This window comes from Haliaeetus albicilla, chromosome 21 (assembly GCF_947461875.1).
Source record: "Haliaeetus albicilla chromosome 21, bHalAlb1.1, whole genome shotgun sequence".
In the NCBI taxonomy this organism is placed as follows: Eukaryota; Metazoa; Chordata; class Aves; order Accipitriformes; family Accipitridae; genus Haliaeetus; species Haliaeetus albicilla.
The window spans coordinates 26,304,494-26,327,371 of record NC_091503.1 but is presented as its reverse complement, the minus strand read 5'-3'; the positions used below and the strand labels follow the sequence as shown (position 1 = coordinate 26,327,371).

General features: G+C 41.9%; 1 protein-coding gene across 7 annotated transcripts in view; it reads right to left on the bottom strand.

Annotated features, from left to right (window-relative positions):
• The window catches only part of TNS3 (tensin 3), a 241,639-nt gene that overhangs the window by 57,476 nt on the left and 161,285 nt on the right, over window positions 1-22,878 (bottom strand). For all 7 annotated transcript variants that reach the window (XM_069809298.1, XM_069809301.1, XM_069809303.1 and 4 more), the window contains one exon: window positions 17,733-18,992. In XM_069809298.1, coding sequence (XP_069665399.1) covers window positions 17,733-18,992 — 1,260 coding nt within the window. The remainder of the gene's footprint in view (window positions 1-17,732; window positions 18,993-22,878) is intronic.

Sequence of the window (22,878 nt, the reverse complement as noted above, 5' to 3'; positions counted from 1 at the left end):
ATCACCTAGTCCAACTGCCTGACCATTTCAGGGCTGACCAAAAGCTAAAGCATGTCATTAAGGGCATTGTCCAAATGCCTCTTCAACACTCAGTAAAGAAATGGTTCTTCATGTCAAGTCTGAATGTCCCATGGTGCAGCTTTGAGCCATTCCCACACGTCCTGGCACTGGGTACCAGGGAGAAGAGCTCAGCACCTCCCTCTCCCCTTCCTCCGTCCTCAGGACGCTGTAGGGAGCGATGAGGTCGCCCCTCAGCCTCCTTCTCTCCAAACTAGACAAACCCCGTGTCCTCAGCCGCTCCTCACAGGTCATGCCTTCCAGCCCCTTCCCCAGCTTTGGTGCCCTTCTCCGGACACATTCAAGGACCTTCATGTCCTTCCTAAAATGTGGGGCCCAGAACTGCACACAATACTCGAGGAGAGGCCACACCGACACTGAGTACAGCAGGATAACCACCCCTTTTGACTGGCTGGTTACGCTGTGTTTGATGCCCCCCAGGATGGGGTTTGCCCCCTTGGCTGCCAGGTCACACTGCTGGCTCCTGTCGAGCTGCTGTCAACCAGCACCCCCAGATCCCTTTCTGCAGGGCAGCTCTCCAGCCACTCCTCTCCCAATTCAGACTCATGCCCGGCGTTACTCCATCCCAGGTGCAGAATCCAGCATTTGTTCTTGTTAAATTTCATGCCATTGATGATTGCCCAATGCTCCACTCTATTCAGATCCATTTGCAAGGCCTCTTGTCCCTCAAGACAGTCAACAGCACCTCCCAGTTTGGTACCATCAGCAAACTGGCTAATGGTGCATTCAACTGCTGCCTCCAGATCGTTGATAAATGTATTGAACAGCACTGGCCCTAGAATTGAGCCCTGAGGAACACCGCTGGTGACCGGTCGCCAGCCAGGTGTAGCCCCCCCATTCCCTACAACCCTTTGAGCTCTGCCCTTCAGCCAGTTCTTCACCCAGCGCACGGTGAACCCACTCCTCTCACAGCTGGACAACTTGTCCAGAAGGATGCTGGGAGGGACAGTATCCAAAGCCTCACTGAAACCCAGAAGAACTACATCCACCGCCTTCCCTCCATCCACCAGGCAGCTGACCTCATCACGGAAAGGTACCAAATTAGTTAGACAGGACTTTGCCTTTGTGAACCCATGTTGACTGTGCGTTACGCTTTAAATGCTTTTCAATAGTACTCGGTATAATCCGTAATTTTTCCGGGAACTGAGGTTAGACTAGCAGGTCTGTAGTTCCCTGGCTCTTCCCTCACACCCTTCTTGTGAATTGGAGCAACACTGGCGACCTTCCAGCCAGCAGGGACCTCCCCAGACTCCCAAGACCTTTGGTAGATGATTGAGAGGGGTCCTGCCGTAACGTCCGCCAGCTCCTTCAGCGCTCTGGGATGAATCCCATCAGGCCCCACGGACTTGTGAACATTCAGCTGGTACAGCTGGTCCCTTACAACTTCGGTGTCCACAAATGGGAAGTCACTGTTCCCACACTCGTGGTCCTCCGACTCAGGGGACTGGGCAGTCCAGGGTCTGTCAGTATTATTAAACACTGAGGCAAAAAAGCATTGAATGCCTCCACTTTTTCTTCATCCCTATTTGTCAGGTGACCATCTTGAAGTATGGGTCCAATGAGGGACTAGGACTATTATACAGATTTCTGTAAATGAGATTAAGGACTTAATTTATGAGGACTCAGTTTACATTTACAAAACTCTATGGTTTTCTGGTTAAGAAATGCATCTAAGTAGTATTTCAAAATAATCTATACATTTCAGATTACAAATACCATTACACTAATTTGAAATTCCAAAAGGTAAAATTAACTTTGTGTTTATCCTTACAACCTAAAAGGCATGGGGGCTAAGGAGAACGTAAAGGGGAAGAGGAGGTTCCAGGAACCTTGTGTTAAGTGATAAAAATCTTTTTTATGGCTGTCTCTGTGGAAAGAACAAACAGTTCACATTAAGGAATAATAATAAAAAAAAAGTAGGAAACTCCCTTATACTCCTATCCCATCACAAACAAAACAATCACAAACCAACTTTTTACAGTTTAGATAACTCTCCTTGATTTGTAGTGGGCACGCAACTCGTCAAATGTCTTTAGATTTATAGTCTCAAGAAAGCAAAGATGTGTTGGCTCCCCATTTTTCCCAAATTTCTATCTGTTTTAACATCTTCTTTAGCACCACTTACCCTATGCATTGCACAACTAGAAGTTGCTCTTCACAACAGAAATACCATTGATAATATAGTCAAAATAATAACAATACTCTAAAGATAATATTAGACCAAAATATTTTAAAAATATTAGTTGTTCCAACAGTACCTGATTTTATGTTTCATCTAATCTACCTAAACACAGTTCACCAGTACGTTAATCTCACAGGTTCATAATTTCAGGTCATCCCACCTTCAGAGGGCTAAAACATCGCTGTAATTTCAGAAAGTCAGTCTTCTAACAGGATTGAGGACACTGAGCTTCACAACACGAAATAATACTGATGCGAAAAAATGCGACCTGAACCGTACACTTCAGAAGCTCAGCTAACTCCTTTGTTTTAAAGTGGTTATCTTAGATTCAGCTACTGAAAGATAATGATCCAAACAGTCTCCCTTCCAACAAAAATTTATACATGACTTTGCAGCTACTTTGAAAGGTCAGTGGAATGCCCATTACTGCTACCAATCTGAAAACAAAAAGCCTTACTGTTTTGTAGTATTAGCTGCACCAAAGCCACCTGAAGCAAATGATAACTTCAAGAAGTTTTAGGTCAACCCTAAAAAACAGGGTAATTTTTTCTAAGAAAATTTAAAGTCTCTGAACTGGTCTAAGAATAAATAATCACATTGTATTGCATTTCTCCAAATTGGGTAACATCATTTTTTTCTCTTGACTTTCTTTGTCAACTATCAACTGGAAAAATTATTCAGCACTAGAAATAACGTTCATCGACCCTTCACATAAATTGTTTTTGGATTGAAATTCACTGATGTATTGTCTGCTACAAGGAAAGATGAAACAGGTCACAGTCACGTAAATGGTGATTAACAGGAACTCCTGCAAAACTAGTGATGTATGCCTATTTTCCAATCCAGAAATGAAACAAGAAACTTATCCAAAGTCTGAGTTTTCAGAAGCCAGAGTTATGATCTCCACGTTCCATACAGTGTCCTTCTCCATCAACTCTCTTCACAGTGTCAAAGCCCACTCAGCGGGTATTGGAGCATCAGGAGCTAATTCCTGCACAACACGCTCAGAACTTCCATTTCCATATGCTGTGGATACCACCACCAGGACCTACGTTCTCCTGGCCTCTCTGCAGAACACGTATCCTCATTCATTACACATACAGAGGTGCATAGTGATTAAAAAAGCTTGTCAAAATATGAAATAGAAACAAAATAATGGTGGAGTATGAAAAGTGATGTGAAGAGTCCTGGCCTTGAGTGTCCTACTTGATTAAAAGTTCCTACTAAGCCATAGCAACATTTCAGTTATGGGCTCTGCCTTTTTTAGTTACACTAGCCTAAGACGACCATGCTACAAAAAAACCCAACAACTCCCAAAACCCAAACCCCAAACCAAAACACTCAAAATATTCAAAAGTCCCATGAAGATTTAAAGTTTGGACATTCTGTTCCATAATCCAGTTTATTCAATTGTAACATGTCTCTGTGAAAACTCCCATCCGCTTGGTCTCCAAATAACATTTAGCTGTGGCTACATACATTGACAGAGCATACACAAAACAGTCACAGATTGCAGCTGTAAAATCAAAACATGGACTAGTTTTCAGATGCTGGCCTCGAAATGTCCGTAGTGGCTATACAGCTAGAGTGATCCCACATTTTATAATTGTTGGCTTCAGTTTAAAAGAGTTTACAAAAAATCCACGTCACTTATGAATGACTAAACATATCCTTGTAGAGCCAGAGAAGTTGTAAGGCCTCCTACAATGCATCAAACCAAATAACCTTGCAGTATGGTTGGAAGAAATTCCTACTTGCAACTATCAAGAGAATCCAGAATTTATAAACCAGCTACCATTACTGTATAGATTTGTACAGCAGGCAGTGAGGTGGACTGAAAACTGGCTGAATGGTTTGGCCCAGGGGTGCTGATCGGAGGGGCCAAGTCTAGTTGGAGGCCAGTAACTATGTCAGAGGAGCGTGCTGGCATCCAGTATGACCTCAACAGGCTGGAGAAATGGGCACACAGGAACCTCCTGAAGTTCCAACAAGGAGAAGCGTGAAGTCCCGCACCTGGTGAGGAACAACCCCCCACACCAGTATATGCTGGGGGCCACCCAGCTGGAAACCAGCTTGGCAGCAAAGGACCTGGGGGTCCTGCTGGACACGAGCCAGCAATGTGCCATTGCAGCAGAGGAGGCAACCAGTATCCTGGGCTGTGGTAGACCAAGTACTGCCGGCAGGTTGAAGGAGGTGACCCTTCCCCTCTACCCGGCACTGGTGGGACCACATCTGGGAGTACTGTGTCCAGTTCTGGGCTCCCCAGTACAAGAGAGACATGGATATACTGGATTCAGTCCAGTGAAGGGCTACAAAGGTGATGAAGGGACTGGAGCATGTCTCCATTGGGGAAAGGCTGAGAGAGCTGGGACAGTTCAGCCTGGAGAAAAGACGGCTCAGGGGCGTCCTGGTTTCAGCTGGGATAGAGTTAACTGTCTTCCTAGTAGCTGCTACAGTGCTATGTTTTGAGTTCAGTATGAGAAGAATGTTGATAACACTGATGGTTTCAGTTGTTGCTCAGTAGTGGTTAGACTATAGTCAAGGATTTTTCAGCTTCTCATGCCCAGCCAGTGAGAAAGCTGGAGGGGCGCAAGAAGTTGGCACAGGACACAGCCAGGGCAGCTGACCCAAACTGGCCAACAGGGTATTCCATACCATGCGACGTCCCATCTAGTATAGGAACTGGGGAGTGGGGGGGGAAATCGCTGCTCGGGGACTGGCTGGGTGTCGGTCGGCGGGTGGTGAGCAATTGCCCTGCGCATCATTTGTACATTTCAATCCTTTTATTATTGCTGTTGTCATTTTATTAGTGTTATCATTATTAGTCTCTTCTTTTCTTTCCTATTAAACTGTTCTTATCTCAACCCATGAGTTTTACTACTTTTCCTGATTTTGTCCCCCATCCCACTGGTGGGGGGGTGCAGAGTGAGTGAGCGGCTGCGTGGTGCTCAGTTGCTGGCTGGGGTTAAACCACAACAAGGGGGAATCTCATCCATTTCTATAAACACCTGAAGGGAGGGTGCAAAGAGGACGGAGCCAGGCTCTTTTCAGTGGTTCCCAGTGACAGGACCAGAGGCCATGGGCACCAGCTGAAACACGGGAGGTTCCCTCTGAACATCAGGAAATACTTCTTTTACTGTGAGGGTGACCGAGCACTGGGACAGGTTGCCCAGGAGATCGTTGAGTCTCTATCCCTGGAGATCTTCAAAAGCCATCTGGACATGGTGGTCCTGGGCCACTGGCTCTAGGTGGCCCTGGTTGAGTGGATGGAGGGGAAGTGTAGACCAGATGACCTCCAGAGGTCCCCTCCAACCTCGACCATTCTGTGACATAAAATAATCCCAATCTTTCGAAAGGCCCAACACAGACTTTCCTTGGTGTCTGCAAATGCTTCCAGATACGGTTTCAGTAAGTGTAATTTCAGATAGCAACAGTGCTCAGTGCTTTTCTCAGCTTGCTTAACAAGTTGGTTCTGCTCATACACAGGTGACACAAGGGTGCATAACATGCTTGGCAAGGGAACAAAAATGCTTTAAATCAGACCATCCTCTGATTTAATAGGTACAGTTTGGAATTTCAGATTGTCTTTTCTAACATGTCTTTTAACCCTACAATAGATTTCTGTCTCCATATGTCTTGTCTTGTAATAATCAGCTGCTACAAAAAGCTAAGTATTTTAAAATTTAAATTAAGATTAAATTCAATTACGATTACATGTACTTCCTTGTATCTGCAAGACACACTGCTTTTTTCTTAATTTATGGCACTGGGATGGAGTAATCCCATGAAACCGTACAGGCTTGGTAGAATAGAAAGCAGCTATGAATAGAACTAAATAGAAAAGCAGCTATGCAGAAGACCTGTCGATCTTCGTTGTTGCCCTTGTGGCAAAAGTCCAACTGCATGCTGAACTGTAATAGCAAGACAGTAGCCACCAGGTCAAAAAAAGTGATTACTCCCCTCTAATCAGTATTTGTGAAGCCACATCTGGAGCACTGTGTCCAGTTTTGGATCCCGAGGTTCAAAAAATTGGACCAAATCCAGCAAAGGGTTATCAAAACAGTCAGGGACTGGAGTATACAACATGAGGGGAGGCTGGAGAAATTGGCTTGCTCACTCTCAATAAGACAAGGTAAAATGGGCTGTCACTGCTGTCTTCAGCTGCCTACAGAAGGGATTACAGAGATGCAGCCAGACTCTACTCAGAGTTGCAAAGTAGTAGGACAACAGACAGGTTGCAGCAAGGAAAATTCTGACCAGATACAAGGAAAAAGAGCTGCACAGGGAGAGGGGTCAATCCCTGGAGCAGGCATCTTGAAACACTGTGAAATCTGCAACCCTGGAGGTTTTAAAAACTTGACTGGACACAACCATGGGCAACTTGATCTAACTCAACCTGCTCTGAGCAGGAGGTTGGACCCAATGACCTCCTGAGGTTCCTTTCAACCTGAATCACACTCTGGTTCTGTAATGCACAAATTAGAATAGAGTATTTCAGTTGGAAGGGACCTACAATGATCATCTAGTCCCACTGCCTGACCACTTCAGGGCTGACCAAAAGCTAAAGCATGTCATTAAGGGCATTGTCCAAATGCCTCTTAGACACTGACAGGCTTGGGGCGTTGACCACCTCTCTAGGAAGCCTGTTCCAGGGTTTGGGTACCCTCTTGATAAAGAAATGGTTCTTCATGTCAAGTCTGAATGTCCCATGGTGCAGCTTTGAGCCATTCCCACACGTCCTGGCACTGGGTACCAGGGAGAAGAGCTCAGCACCTCCCTCTCCCCTTCCTCCGTCCTCAGGACGCTGTAGGGAGCAATGAGGTCGCCCCTCAGCCTCCTTCTCTCCAAACTAGACAAACCCCGTGTCCTCAGCCGCTCCTCACAGGACATGCCTTCCAGCCCCTTCCCCAGCTTTGTTGCCCTCCTCTGGACACATTCAAGGACCTTCATGTCCTTCCTAAAATGTGGGGCCCAGAACCGCACACAATACTCAAGGAAAGGCCACACCAACGCTGAGTACAGCAAGATAATGACCTTATAAAGCAGTTTAATTTGACAGTACTGCCTTTAATCAACTGCACAGCAGTTTAGACAATGACAGATGATACCAAATGACAAAGAATTAACTTCAAAGCAGAGCCATTAATTGTAAATTTTTCACATTTAAATGTAAGACTGAACATGTTTTCATTTAAAGTATCTTTCGGAAATTAGCAAAGATCTACATCAGCTTCAATGCTTAATGAAAATGTGTTAGATTGTTAATTTTAATTGTGATTTTATAACTAAATGGGTGATCAAATCTTGTGTTTAGATAATGTTTTGATTTTCTAAATCAAAAGGTGCTATCAAGTCTTGAACCTAATACTATTAACTGAAATTTCACATTGGCCTTAGCAAGTTTGAAAAATTCTATTGTATTGAAAATCTGGAAAGCAAGAATTGCTGCCATCAAAAGGGAAGAAATGGATTATTCAGTTTTTACAATATACTAATCTTAAAAGTTCTGTGCTGAAATTATCCGACAGGTTGCAAACATGGTGAATTGTTGTGGCATTGAAACATAAACGTCAGAACATGTAAAATTAATTTTAACCACTTCAATCATCAACACTTGAGTAACAGTTAAGATCATCATCATCTCTGGATAGACCTTAAGGAATGTTAACTATTATTTCACAGATAGCTTCTCACTTGGTTAACTTTGTTTATTCCTCAGCAGGATTTTTGGAATATTGAATCCATTTGAACACTACCTCTTCCACAAGAGACAAAAGGTAATATCTATACATTTAAGAAAATCTGACAAGGATGTACACAAGCTGTATGTACATGGTTTAAGGAAACCACATGTGGTTTGAAGAAACAAAAGGAAAACTTACTAGGATGTATGTTTAATCAATCAACCAACGAATACAGCTTAACAGATACTGGAATTCAAAAAAATAATACCCACAGCAGATAACAGACTCTGCAGACAGAGAACTTGGAAATCATTGCTGTGTACACACATCACGCACAGAGGAGCATAGAGAGGAACAGACAAAGCAGATGCACTTCAAGTGAGCTTCTCACCATAGCTTCAACCTGTGTGAAAAGTTAGCATGACACAGAAGAGGCTCTACTAGTTCAACCCACAGATCCGTAAAACTCAGGGTTCTCTTGAGAAAGGTACACTGAAAACTCCCACAAGGCTGTTTTTCCAGTGCCCCTTTCACAGACCTCTGCATGGTCATGAAGGCTGAAATAAGACTCTGGGGAGAATTACGCTAGCATTGCAGAAATTCCAGATGCCGCTGCCTATACAGCAGTTTAAAAAGACGTGCATAACTACCCATTACTGTGTAACATGGGGATTCAATCCAACAGGAGGCTTAACAATTCATCAAGGAAAAAAAAGTCCACAAGTTAACTTCTAACAGAGGAGCCTGCAGGGACTGCCCCACATACTAAAAAATGTTACCGCAACACTATCCAAATCAAAAGTGATTTCCTTCTCTGGCACTGTTGATCTACAAAATTTAAGTTTTTTGCAGAAGGCATTTAATGATCAAGCTTTCAAGACAGCTTTATGCTTAAACCAAAGCAAATCTATTCTAAGAATTTAGAATCAGCTTTACAATCACTGTTACAAATTTAAAAGAAAAAGAACATCTTCAAAGATAGCAAGACAAAACTCGAGCTAAACATTGTCATAGTGGAAAAAGGACAACCAAACGTATACCCAGCTGAAACAAAATGATGGATTTCTGATGTAAGTGCTAACAGAGTACCTTGTTGTGCTCAAATTTTCAGATTCACAGCTCTATAGGAACACTGTTTCAAAGGGATTAATCAGAACAAAAGCCAACTGAGCTGTGTCTGCGATATCTTCGGTGCCTTAATCTTTCTAAAATGTAGTAGGAATGCTATTGCAGCCAGAAAAATCGCTTTGTTCTTGAAAAAGTACCCCATGTTTAGCAATGATTCACAAGCAAACTATTCTTTTTTCCCCTGTCTAGAATGGGTAGTAGACTACGAGTCCAAACGCCTCATAAACCATCAGTCTAACAAGCAAATGAAAAGGTCTAAACTCTACCCCAAATCCAAGCAGGCCATTAAACCTGTCCATGTAGGACACAGCTCCTTTGCAGGTCTGGCCACTTTAGTTTCTTCGCCCTTTTACACTGTGCCCAGCATAGGTAGCAAACCCATGCTGTTGCAAAATCCAAACTGGTGTCTCCAAACCCGTACAGAGATGTCATTATGATGCTACACTCAGGGCCACATCCTGAAAGTTACACGATTGATAAAAATTTGTGGAGTAAGCACATGATGAATTAAATTAAAAATCACTGTGCTGCTAAATGTAACTAAAATTCCATTTTTAACTTTAGCTTAAAAATTAACTAAATTTTTCTTTAGTTTAAAATATTGAATTTTGTGAAAACTCCAGTTTTAACTTAAAAACTCAGTTTTAAACTTCAGTTTAGCTAAAAACTCTATTTAAATTTACTGTTAACCCCTGTAAAATTAACTCCAAGTCAGGAACCAAAATTTTCCTGTGCAATGGAAACTACAACAGGTTTTGTAGTCTTTTGTTAGCAGATGCAAATACGGCACATGAGGATTTGGACAAGCTTTGTTCTCCTGTCACTTTACAACTTATTTCAGATGGACTAGGTTTGCTCTCCCACAGAATATCACAGAGTGAATGGGAACATCTGGAACAGTTCAATGCTTTTAAAAATTATTATTTAATAAAGTATGCAAAAAGGATTTCTTCTCCTCTCCTTTGTCTGTAGATACACTGTAGCATGATTTATGATACTGCAATTTGGACCATCTTCAAAGATTTATTTTCGATAGAGGAAAGATCTCTGAAGATGTTCCAGACACTTGTAATCAGATGGTTAGCCACCTCATTTTTATTCATTTTGCATGTTGGGATTTTTTTGAGGGAGGGAGGGAAAATGGCTTTATTTAATGCTCAGTTCTTTACTGAGCTGATAAACTACATAAACTCTACACAAAATGTAAGGCTGGGCGAACCTTGTATCTGTGTTGTCCCCACCACATTAGGTGACCTAAGGATGTTTAAAACAGTATTTCCAAAGACAGTAACTCATGCATGGAGAAGAATTAGAATTACCTGATAGCAACAATATGATTTCAACATTATGGAAAATACAGTCCCTCTCTTCCTCACGCTGGCCGATTTAGCTAGACATGCATCTCTGTCACAGCAATGGAAACAGGCTGCCCCCAAACGTTGAATGCATGTGTTCACGTGCTTTGCCTTAGTTTGATCCTGTCATTCTTCAACTGCATCTAACATTTTTCTAAAGATGCAAACTGTAACATTTTAAGAGTGAAAAGGTGGGTGGCGGGGATGAGACATGGGTGGCAGTTGTGGTAGGTTTCACTGAAAATGGGTAAAAACCTTTCTGTTCTCTACATTTAACAACAGATTCTTGCTTTCAGAGTTTTCTAGGTAGAAGCAGAACATTGTTTTAGCTTTCCTTCTCTACCCAATAAGCATAAGCTTTGTGATAAAAGCTGGCTGGTTCAAAGACGTAAGTCTTACAAATGATCTTTAACAGCAGACTGAGGTCATGTGTTACTAGGCACAAAAGAATATACATAGAGTGAAGTAAAGGGGGAACATAAGGCTGCAGAGAAAAGCTTATATACGCATCAACATTTCCTCAGGCTACAAACTTTCCTGTTATTTAAAATGAAGAACTACTGTAGCCCTGTGTTACTAGTAAATGGCAGCCTCATTTACTACCAGAAACTCACGTACATGTAACTCAGCTCCTGTAAAAGCAAAAAAAAAATGGAAAATCTTAATACACAGCGCACTGATTGACCTCTGGTAAGCGACGGACATAGCACTGAAGGAGAAAAGAGGTCATCAGCTGCTGTTCTACACGGTTCATAAAGACACATCCTAGGAAAAAGAAATTCAAGGATCCCTGTCTGCTTCTTCCTATTCTCAAAAACACCGAGCACTTAACCCAAGACATCATTTCGGACAGAACCCAGAACTCTGCTACATGGGCAGTCAGCAGTTTGTGCCACGTTAGCCTGTGTTAAGGGCACGTGTGTATAAAAACCTCTAGGAAGAAGCGTGAAAGGAGCGGTAGCTGCCTGTCTGTCCATCTGGGCAGAAACAGACAAGCAAAGCGAGGTAAGAACGCACCATAACGTACAGCCCAGCTCACACACACGCGCGTGTTTCGTTCTTAAGCTCATTCTTCCAGCTCTGCAGGGCACTAGGAACACGCACGTGCCTTCGTAAGGCACACGTTTTCGGCACGCTCCTGCAAGAAACCAGATAACCCCACCACCCTCCCGTGATTCAGCCCTCAAGTTAGGCACACGCACAGCGCGTCACGTCAGTCCCGTTCCTCTCCAGCACCGTTTGCTCCCGCTCACTCCGAAGACCTCCTTCGTCCTTCAGCCTCGCTCGCTGCCATCCAGCCCTGATCTGCCAGCTCCTCCATCACAGCCCAGTTCGTTCTCCCGATACACTTGTTCGGTGAAGGACTGTGTAAGTCACAGAGCGTAGAGCTCCTCCTAAAACCTGACTGTGTAAGGCCAACCATTACCCACCAGTGAACAACTGCTGGTTTGGTTACCCTTTCTGCATGGCTATTTCCTCATCCCCACGGCAGCCAGCATTTCTTTGTGCTATTGATTACACCTCCTGCGCTGCAGTAGTTTCAACAGCTAATTAACTGCCTTGGAGAATCTCCTGCTTATCCTAATTCTGGGAGTCTACTCCAAGATAAGGGAAACCACATCCAGCAGACCACAAACTGGCAATGAACAACAACATATTATTGTTATTTTAAGGGATTATATAGCTTCTATTATAAGGTTTTCTTTCCTTTCTAGGATAGCACATGTTTACAGCCTTTCACTGCAAGTATGCGGAGTCCTTCAGCTTTACGACGTGTGTGTGCATGTGCAGTGGAATGGAGTCAGACTAAGTTGATAAACTAAGCTGTGCACTGTGGAGGGAAAGCAATGGTAAAGTCTGAAGAGGAACTTTGCGTGACAATATACATTAGTTTGTTCCCACACATGCAGGAATAGACTTTTGACTTTAACCAAGCACAATGAGTTGGTTTTATCTGATATTTTTTTTTAATGGTTTAACACTTGCCATTTATCGCAGTGAGTACAGAGGATATTTCTTGTTATTTATTAATCCTTGCACAGAAGCACTAATTCTCAGTAGAAATACGAAGACAACAGACTTTGTAAGGGCTTGGGTTTGTACACAGAAACTCTGGAGGATTTGACAGACCTGCATACCCCAAGGCCACTTTCTCTACCTCTCCTCACATAGATATAGCATACCTATGGTCCCCAAAGACAAGTGAACTGTCAAGCATGTTTGAAAAAGGAAGGGAGCTAATAAAGAGTATTTCCTTGTTTCTCAAACTTTAGGCTTGCTGCTCCTTTTCCCACCTGCAGTCAAAATAGACTAATTTTGCTGTTTCAGTTTATTTACCAATTTTCTCATACAGCTGAGGTTTGGAAGGAGGTAGGGGCTTCTGCAAACAGTACGTTACTTTTCCAGTATTCAGTTGTCTGCCTAGCAGAATATCGTGATGTTTGGACTACACTTTTGGATTTACTCCTTTGAAGTGTTATGCAGAGTTTGAAAGAACATATCAGAACATCTGTTTTATGTTCTCGCTCAGAACTATGACCATCATCTGGATTCGGATAAGACATGAAATTATACTCCTGTTGCTTCCATCTGACTATCCCAACTCATAATTTCTCCTTGCAGCTAGAATGCTCCCTTTCCATCAGATGATCTATCAATGGAAAAACATTGCAGGTCTTCCTCATTCTTAACATTCATTCAGCCAAACTGCTTTTTCCCCTTGTTGTTTTGGGCACACCATGCATAAATGATTCTGTAGACAGCTGTGGGGCAAGTCCAGATATGTAAATAAATAATTCCTACAGCATTTGGAAAATCAGTATGTGCTGGTAACCTCCTAGTCCCAAGCAGAGGTGGCAACATGCCACATACACATATTGGTTTCCCTTTCGAACCATGGGCAGTTTTAAGATCAAGCTCTTACTAGTATAAACTGAATGATACTTGTGAAAGTCAGAAATAGAACATTTTAGCACTTGACATAAAGGCAAACTTAAAAAATTATTATTCTTGTGCTAAAGCTATACGAAGGAATATTTCTTTCAAAAAAATCTTTTGTTTAATTAAATGCTATTCTTATGTTACTTACTCCAGTATCACATACTGAAGCACATGCAGAAAATGACAGGTGAATTCTTGGAGCTAATGCCCTAAAATACTTAGTTTACCTTTCTTATACCTCTGTCCCAGTATTAATCATAATTTCCTAATGGTGTTTGGTAATACAATGGAATAACTGTGTTCCTCACAGTGAAGTTCCTACAGATCAGGTCCTATCACAAAGATATAGGTACACAGTTTCAGAATAAACCTGTTCTATCTGGTTTAAAGGCTGCTAAGGTGGCCGCTCTGCTTGCCCCCCACCTCCAGCCATGTCCCCGCACCACTCTTTTTGCACATGGTGTTTAGTGATTACCTGTCCACATTGCAAGTTTAACTCTTCGATCTGACAGGGAACTAACCCTTCAAACCATTAAATTAACAAGCTAATCCAACAAACCCCACCGCTGCAGAGCTACCAGACCTGATGCAGAGATGAATGGGGTAACGCGTGTCCAAGACTCACGGAGGTAGCGTAAGGCCACCTCTCCTGGGAACACTCTGCTGCATTTCAATCGCATTACACACAACATAAATTGCACTGTTAATCACAACAAATATACTCAAAGGGTTCGAAGGGCAGACAAGGGACTCAACACACATCTAAAATTGCTGCTTATCACTCAAGAGCAAGGCACATGATCATTACACAAGGGAAACTCCTCAAGACACTACTACCTATATTAACCATGAGTAGAGGTCTTTAAACTTCAGGGCACTCAAATGCACTCAGCTGCCTGAAGGTCCTGACTAAATTAAAATATCTAAATCCTTACTATTCCTACTCTGCCTCTTCTACCAGAAGATGCCATCCTCTGAAGCAGCAGTTGTTGAAAATGATGGTGCTTTAGCCTACAGCCCCAGAAATGTCAACTAGTAACACCTCCTTCCCCCCCCCCCCCAAATTAGGAGCTGGAGGAAAGGAAAAGCACCCATTCAGTTTTGCTGCCTTTGATGAAATGAACTATAACCTCTCAACAAGGACCACCATAAACAGACTTCAGCTGAGAATATCCAACAGTTTTATACTAGCACCCTGTTTCAAGACACTACTAAGGCTAGAAGATGCTAACCAACCTAAACAACACTGACAGCATAAGGCCCTGAAAAAATGGAAGGAAAATTAAGAGAAAGCACTTTAAGGGTTAAACTTTTAAAGGAAACTTTCCTAAACATAAACATCCCAAGTCACTATAAATATGACTAGAATGAGGTCCATAAATCTCAACGACATAAGCCAAGACTAGAGGCCAACACAAGCCTCCAGTCTTGCATCTTATATCCTGGATTCCGTACATTTTAGACTCTCTGCAGTGCTTAAACTCTAGATACAGTTCATTCATTTATTTTGGGCCCTAAAAATGCAAGTGTATCCCTTTACTTGCCACCTCCCTCCTTAAGTCTCTAATGTCAATGAAAGGCTTTGTGAGAACTTCAACAGAATCTGACTTCAGGTCAGTAATAATGTACTTTTAGAATACTTTTACTATTTACTTTTAGAATAAGTACTTCCTCCAAGCAAAAATTTAAGAAAAGGCTTAAAGACCCAAGAAACAGTTGATTCGCTCCCTGACTGTCCCTTATATAATTAGCCTTTTTGCCAGAGAAGTGTGCTGAAATAAAACATCATGCAGAAGTACCCATGATTTGGTAGAGTGCAGAACTGTCCACAAAATACTGAATGGCATTCCTCCTGTAAATTCTTGATTAAATGAAAGCGTGTTTGGGATCTCGTCGATGTCTATAAATACCCGAAGGGAGGGTGCAAAGAAGAGGGAGCCAGGCTCTTTTCAGTGATGCCCAGTGACAGGACCAGAGGCCATGGGCACCAGCTGAAACACGGGAGGTTCCCTCTGAACATCAGGAAACACTTTTTTGCTGCGAGGGTGACCGAGCACTGGGACAGGTTGCCCAGACTGGTGGCTGTAGATAGGAGACAGTCAAAAGCCATCTGGACATGGTCCTGGGCCACTGGCTCTAGGTGACCCTGCCTGAGTGTGGGGGCTGGACCAGATGATCTTCAGAGGTCCTCTCCAACCTCAACCACACTGTGACTCTGTGATTTCAGTAGGAATGTGGGTGTTGCTTTGGAGCAGAGATAGAGGGTATGGGGAAAAAATGCAATGTCAGAAACAGAGCTGCAGTTGATAGCAATTAGCACTTACATACCACTTTCAGCATACAAACTGTGCTCGCCACCTCACTTTGAGAGACATATACTCTATGTCTAATTAAATCCACTGAAGAGGTCTCCTATTGACTTGAATTGGATGTGGATTAGGAATCAGTATGTGTAAGGTTATGTTTGAAGCTCAGTGTGATGTAAACATCCTGTAAGCATATTCAATATTTCTGAGAGACAGGTTTAAAAAAAACAAATGGAAAAAACATTAACCCTCCTTTTCCCTTGCTCAGACTGATGAAGGAGAAATGCCTTGTCAAAGGCAAGGGCATGACAAAAAGTGAAGGAGCTTCCTGACTCCTAACTCCTTCCTTCCTCTTCCGTACTATGGCCTGTTGCCCCCATAAAATTACCCAGGATTCTAGATGCTGCCTGTATATTCATATTTAATTCCAAATTCATCACTATCTTGAAAACAAATCCTCTTCCAGAACATGCCCCAAGGACTCGTCTTCTCACCAGTCTTTATTAGGGCAGGAGGTTTACCTGCTTTCCCTGACTTTACAAATGGAAAGGAACCGACAGTGACTCCTACTTCCTTTGGGAGACAACCAGAATCTGTGAGAAAAATTCAAACATCTCTTTCCAGATTCATATCTTTAAACACAGAATTGTAAAAGGTGGCTTATTCTAAATGACCCTAGCTTTACTGTATAACTGTGTACCAAAAAGAAGAGCTCTCTCCTGCTGGAAAAAATCTCATTTTCAATTTGTCCATCAGCTAATCATTTGGAAAGATTCAAGAGAATTACAAACTAATGAATTTAATCCTGTAAAAGCCACAAAATGCATACTGTGTACTAAAAGCAAACAAACAGTGAGGCAGCTCACATATATTCATTGTGTATTTCTGGACTTCTTTAGTCCTCAGTAACCCTCCTAAACACAAAATTGTGATTTCACCTTCTCTACAAGAATCACCATCCTTGATCACATAGGCGTGCACATTAATGGAAACCACACACTAATTAGGCACAGTCATCATCGAATGGTTTGGCATATCCAACTGGGCTTGAACTGAAGCAGCTCGTTTGTGTCCAATGAGCCCACGGACATGTGTTCTGGCGTCTTGGCTGATACTGCATCAAGTCCTGGAGACACAAGCAAGCCTTTCATTGCACCACGACTGGAGGTAGGAAGAGGGAGAAGAGGAAGAAGGAAGGGAGGGAGGGAAGGAAGGGAAGGGGCTATGTTCTGCCAGAGGAATTAGACCACACAGAATTTCCAAACATCACGGCAAGACCAGCAAGAGCTTGTTTGTCACAAATTTTAGCTACAGCATTAATGAAGGGTTTCAGTGGACTTCAGCAGAGATGGACTACGCATCCTTTTGCAAAGCTGCTAATTCTAGTAGCATTACTTAGGCAACATAGTCAGCAAGTGTTGTGTATTTAAATCCACTGGTTGATTTCTGCAATCCTATCAGAGCCAGAGATAACAAGCAAGCACTGTGACTTCTGAATTTTTAAACAGAAAAAAAGTTTCAGACAGCAGATGTTGTAAAATACTTTGCTGACAAAGATTACGTTATTTATGAAAATACTGCATAAAAGTTTAATTTGTCTGAAATTAAACTGAAGATAAAATTGTTGGAGCTTTTTCTCCTACTTTAAGTGGAAATAATAAAAAATCAACATAATAAAAAACATATAATCATAAATCATAAACCATTTCACTACAGATGCCTTCTAAAAACGTCTCAATGTAGGAATTGTAGGAATTCTGCTCCCTTATCACTTAAACTTACAGCAGCAAAAAAATCCCAACTGATGATCTATAACAAGTAAGAATTTGCTGAACAGTACTTTTTTCAAGCAAAAAACAGGTACCTGCAAAACTCACTTATCTTACATCAGTTTGACTCCATCATTTCTTGGATGGTTATGTAATGACGGTATCAGAAATAATGCCTTGATAATCATCCTGAAAGTTTTAAGTCATGACCTGAGGTCCTGCTGTACCATATCAAGAACACACAAGTGCTAGGAAAAGCATTATATTCAGAAAGTATTACGAAAGCTTACCATGCCGGGAGGGATTCCTGTTTGTGACTTCTAATTTGTCATGGAAGCCAGGACTCCTGCCAAGCCCTTCCACATCTACATCAAGGCTGGTGAAGCCATTTACTTGATTTCTGTCCCTGGTGACAGTGTTAATGCGGGTTGGGATAGGTTCAAATGTAGGGTCTAACTCCAAGATCAGCCTGTTCAGTTGTTCAATGGACTGATCAATATCCAAAGTCGGAGAAGCTGGCAAGTCCCCTGCGTTCCGTCCTAGATCCAGGCCATTTGTGTCCCTCTGAGGCGCTGGCCTTGACTTAAAACTCTCGGTACCGGCATGTTCTGCAACTTCAGCAGCAGCTGGCACGCTTCCTAACCCCCTCTGTACAGCATCTCTGCTGCTGGAGCCACGTGTCGGGGTGTCCGGGACTCGGGACTGGCTCTGGACACTGCCCGAATTCTCCATCGTGTTATGAATGCCAACCCTGATTTCATTCTCTGGGGCAAAACCGTATTGGTGAGCGGTGACCATCTGCTGCTGGCGTACCCAGGTCTGAGTAGAGTAGTTACTTGGGCCGTAGGCTTGAGGCTGGGGTGAGACAGAAGGATTCTGTTGCAATTGCTGAGTTGACTTTGGCTCAGTGCTTCCAAATGTTCTCTCATAGAGGGGATCCACGCCAATTCCCAGGTCTGGGGCAAAAGCATTGTGATGCTCTTCCCCAGTGTTACTTCCAAAGCCATCTGAAAGAAGCGAGTTCTGGCTGCTCTTGTGGCAACTGAAGTTCCCTAGGTGGGTGGACTGCTGCCCTTCTGAGGAAGACAAAGTCCCAATGCTGTCCACGCTGTGAAGGTCATGATTAGGCATTTCGTCATCCAGAATATCAGTCTCCCTGTCCTTCAGTTTAGTGTCTCCATTCACGTGAACTTGAGCTGGCACTATGTGGCGAGTCCCACTGTACTTGCTTCGAGCATCAGTCATATCCTTGGTGGTGTTGACAGAATCCTCCAGACCAAAGCCACTAAGTAGCTGGTCCAGTTCTGCCTTCTCTTGTGGGCTCAGACCCCGTTTGACTCCTGGCACAAGGCGCTCCTCAGTCTTGTCTGTCCTGATGGAAGCTGTTGAGTGTCCTGAATCACTGCTGACAGACAGGGTGTGATCGCTGTGATCAGGACTGCCAGTCACGGGAACACCCTGTGCAACACCAGGGATGCTGCTGTCCGAAGAGCTCTTCTTCCTCACTTTTGCATACAGACTACCATCGATGGGACCTTGGGTGTGCAGCACTGCGGAGAGATAAGCAACAATGAAAAGGAGAGAAAAGGACAAGACATTATATAAGGGCTTTGACTGGTGTCATACCACACCACAGAAGTACTGCTAATACTAATGGTATTGTTTCTGCAAAACTAAACTGGCTCTACAAATACAACATCAGCCATGGCATTAGCTTCTTTCATTTTACATTTCCATTTATAACAGTTTTCTTAATGGAAATATAACAGGTCATTCATAGCTGAAGATCAAACACAGTTCTCTCTTTTTATGCTGTTTTGAATGCATGTTGATGGCTCCACAAACTCTTCATACTAATTTGAATAATTACACTATTGCAGAGCTAGAAATTTGAGAGGCAGCTACCATGCATTCCATTCAGAGCAAGAATGGTAGGAACCTACCAGCAATACTTGCCTTGAACATATATCATGCAGTTAAGCAGTTCATCTAATTCTACTTGTCGGTCTAACTACACTGTGAAGAATCATTTACCCCTTTTCTTGGTGGTGCAAGGAAAAAACAGGTTTTCAATCGGAGCTGCAGTCCTTGGAATACATCTAAGGCCTCCCTCTTCACAAAGGCATGAATGAGGAAATGTTGGACTATATAATTTCTACACATGTGGAGGATCTGGTATGCATTCCACATTGCAGTTTTAGTAAGAAAGGCCATAATCCCTTAAAAATCAGAGTATAACTCCTTCCTCATCAATGATGGGAAGAACCTAACTTTATTTCTGATCTCTGAGGTAGTCACTCAACTAACGTTTATGAATAACCATTCATAATAAATATAGACTAGAACTTTCCTTTCTGTTTAGAACAACTTTAGAACACACAACAATTTTGCAGGAAAATGCATCTACTGAGTTTACTAAGGCTGGGTGTTGAGAACAGAGAAATTCCTGCTTCCAGTTACATGAGCACAACTTTGCACGCTTCACTGATGTCAGCTACGCATAGAAAAACTGGGTGAGCCAAGCTCTTCCTTCTTACGGGGCTATTGAACTCAGTGGAGGGCTTCACTGAAGTGACTATATTGCTTTTAATCCCAGAACTGTTACTGGCATCCATGAACCCTGCTGCTGCTTGTTATCTTGAGGCACATATCCTATATTTTTTCATCTGATACATTGATTTTATTTTGTGCTGCAGCCACCAGCCCATCTTAATTACTTCTTTTCAATAATCCACAACAAATGAATGCAAAACATACAGCAGAAAGTCAAGAGAATCACAAGTTAGAGACTAAAATCTCAGCCTTAGAACTGTCTATGTACATACTTCTACATGTTTCATCACATATGTAATATTTTAGATATTATGCTTTACTGCTAACAGGAGTCACATAAAATTTATACTCAACAATAACAAATACAAAATACATACAAAATGGGTAGGTAAAGTTGCTGAAAAAAATCTCTTTTTGCTTCCCAGAAAAAAAAAAAACCCAAAACAAACAAACTTGAGCAGATTTTTATATACAATCAGGAAGTAAAAAAATCCATTTGAGTTAAAAATACTACTGTGAGAATAATCTCTTCCATGTTATTTCAGTACTACCAACACTGGCAATGGATAAAACCAAACAGCGAATACAGCGATTTCCCTCTGGAACATTTTAAAAGCTCAAGAGTTTATTTGAATCCAGCTTATTTTATCCAAACCGCTTATTTCCTACCTCTGCCTGTCAGGGCTTTTTAAAGCCCTGCTTGACATTATAGACCAAGGAGAAGAAACAAAGCCGTGGGAGGCACATTCTTATGATCCTTTATTGGACTTGTTTGTCCAACTTCCACACACATCACACAGGTTAGACCAACGTCAGGTAGAGTACAGCTACTGGGCTCTTGCCCAGTGCTGAAAATGAACACAATTATTTCAGTTTCTTATGAAAAGCTTTAGGACTAAATATTTCTACTGTCCGCCAAGCCAAGAAAGTAAAGTGAGTGGTCCTACTTTCAAAGGATTTCATGCTCATTTACCAAAACATTTATATTAAGCAGAAGTTTCTGAGTAACTTTTCCTACCCATAGTTTGAGAATTGCTTGACAGTAAGAAAATTAGACCATTACAATTTAGGAACAGGCAGACTTTTGTCAAAGGTAACCACCAGCTTAGTCTACATCTGTGGCAGTTCCAGAATCAAGAGAGCCATGGGGAGCCCAATGCGTTTCAACATCAACTCTACCACACGTTTTCAAAACATACTTAAAATGGCATCGTGATCATGCAGCTTCCGAGCTAGGAAGCTTTTCTAGGCCACACTATTTCAGAAAAAGCATTATTCAGAAATTGTACCCACGATGGCAATGAATTCATCGGTTTACAATGGCAAGAAAAGTGGTCTGGTTGGAAAAAGCCTTCATTATGGGACACACTGCCAAGTTTCCATCAGTTAAAATACTTACACACTGGAGGTTATATGATAGGTTTAATAGATTTTAGCAAATAATTAAACTTTTTACTTTTTAAGGACTAGGTCTGATGTTGATTTTAAAAACAGCACATGCAAAAGACCAAAATACTCCTTTTCAGAACAAGTCATCAGGGCAGGGGAAAAAAAGAAAGTAATTCCCCTTGCCATAGAACTTCTCTGTGGGCAAATTGTTGGAAGTTTGCTGAAGTTTATGATGTGTAAATCCCATGGTGAAAAGAGCTGCTATGCATGAGGTTGAATGTCTGTGTACAGATATCTAAAAACAGTATTTATGGAAAAAAATACCATATCTAAGGAAAATACAGCCAGTTGACAGTTTCTCAACCTCTTCCATGCTGTGATTTCTCAGAAGCTCTCACTACTGCTAGGACAATGAAGCACACTTAGAGCTTCATGTGGAATTATTTAATACAGTTACCACAATAAATTGCAAAAATAATAAAAAAAAAAGCCAAAGAGTAAGAGTAACTATTAAGCGATTTATTTTTTTGTCTTTTCTGTGTGCTTAGTTTTGAGTTTAAAAACTAGAAAACAATACAAAACTGCTTTGTTTTGAATAGTTGAATACCCCGACACAAAAGAGACTTGCAGAGGTTACAGGTCTGAACGGGAACACAGTTAAGTAAGTACAGGACTAGTACACTTGAACCATTAAGAATTCTTCCTGTCTGACTTTCCTGGTTTCAGTTTTCAAGCACAACGACAGGAGTACAGACAAGAAGACGGACAGACTGCCAGTGGACTACTGACCCAAGGGTCTTGCACATGTGCACTCTGTAAGCTTCAGCGATAACCCTGCCCAGTATCTCTTCCACTAATACAAAATTATCAAATTTATTGTGCATGTTGCCTAGAATGCTGAGCAAGCACAAACCATCTTGGGGTCTCCCAGCTGTGAACCGTACAGCTTCAGTTCTGAAGAACAGACGGGAGTTCCGCTTACCAGTAGCATCTCTACTTAAAATTATGCCATTTCATTTGGGAAAAAAACCAAACCAAACCAACAGAAAATGAAATACAAAGAACAAACCTACAGTCACATAAGTTGATTATAAATCTCAAGAATTGTTCATCTCCCCTTCATGTTTCCACCTGAAACAAAGGCAGCCTTTTTCAAAAGTGATTTGTTTTGGTTTTTTTTTAAACATCTGTACAGTATCTCTACACACAAATTGGGAAATGTGCAAAAATAATTCCTCAATGTATTTTTAATGGTGTTAAGAATTAGCACCTTTGGATATAAATATGAAAACAGCTTTCAGCAGAGGATGGGGTTTGGGTTGCTTATGATCTTTGTTTGCTGTTTACCTATTAAGCATGCAAATTAGAGCACTCAGGTACTTCTTTCCAATCTGACTTTGGATTGGATACAACAGCTTTACACTGTTCAGGAGTTTGTTCAGGTTTTGTTTTGTTTTTTCAAATTCTGAACAATTTACATTTCTTAGAGACTTG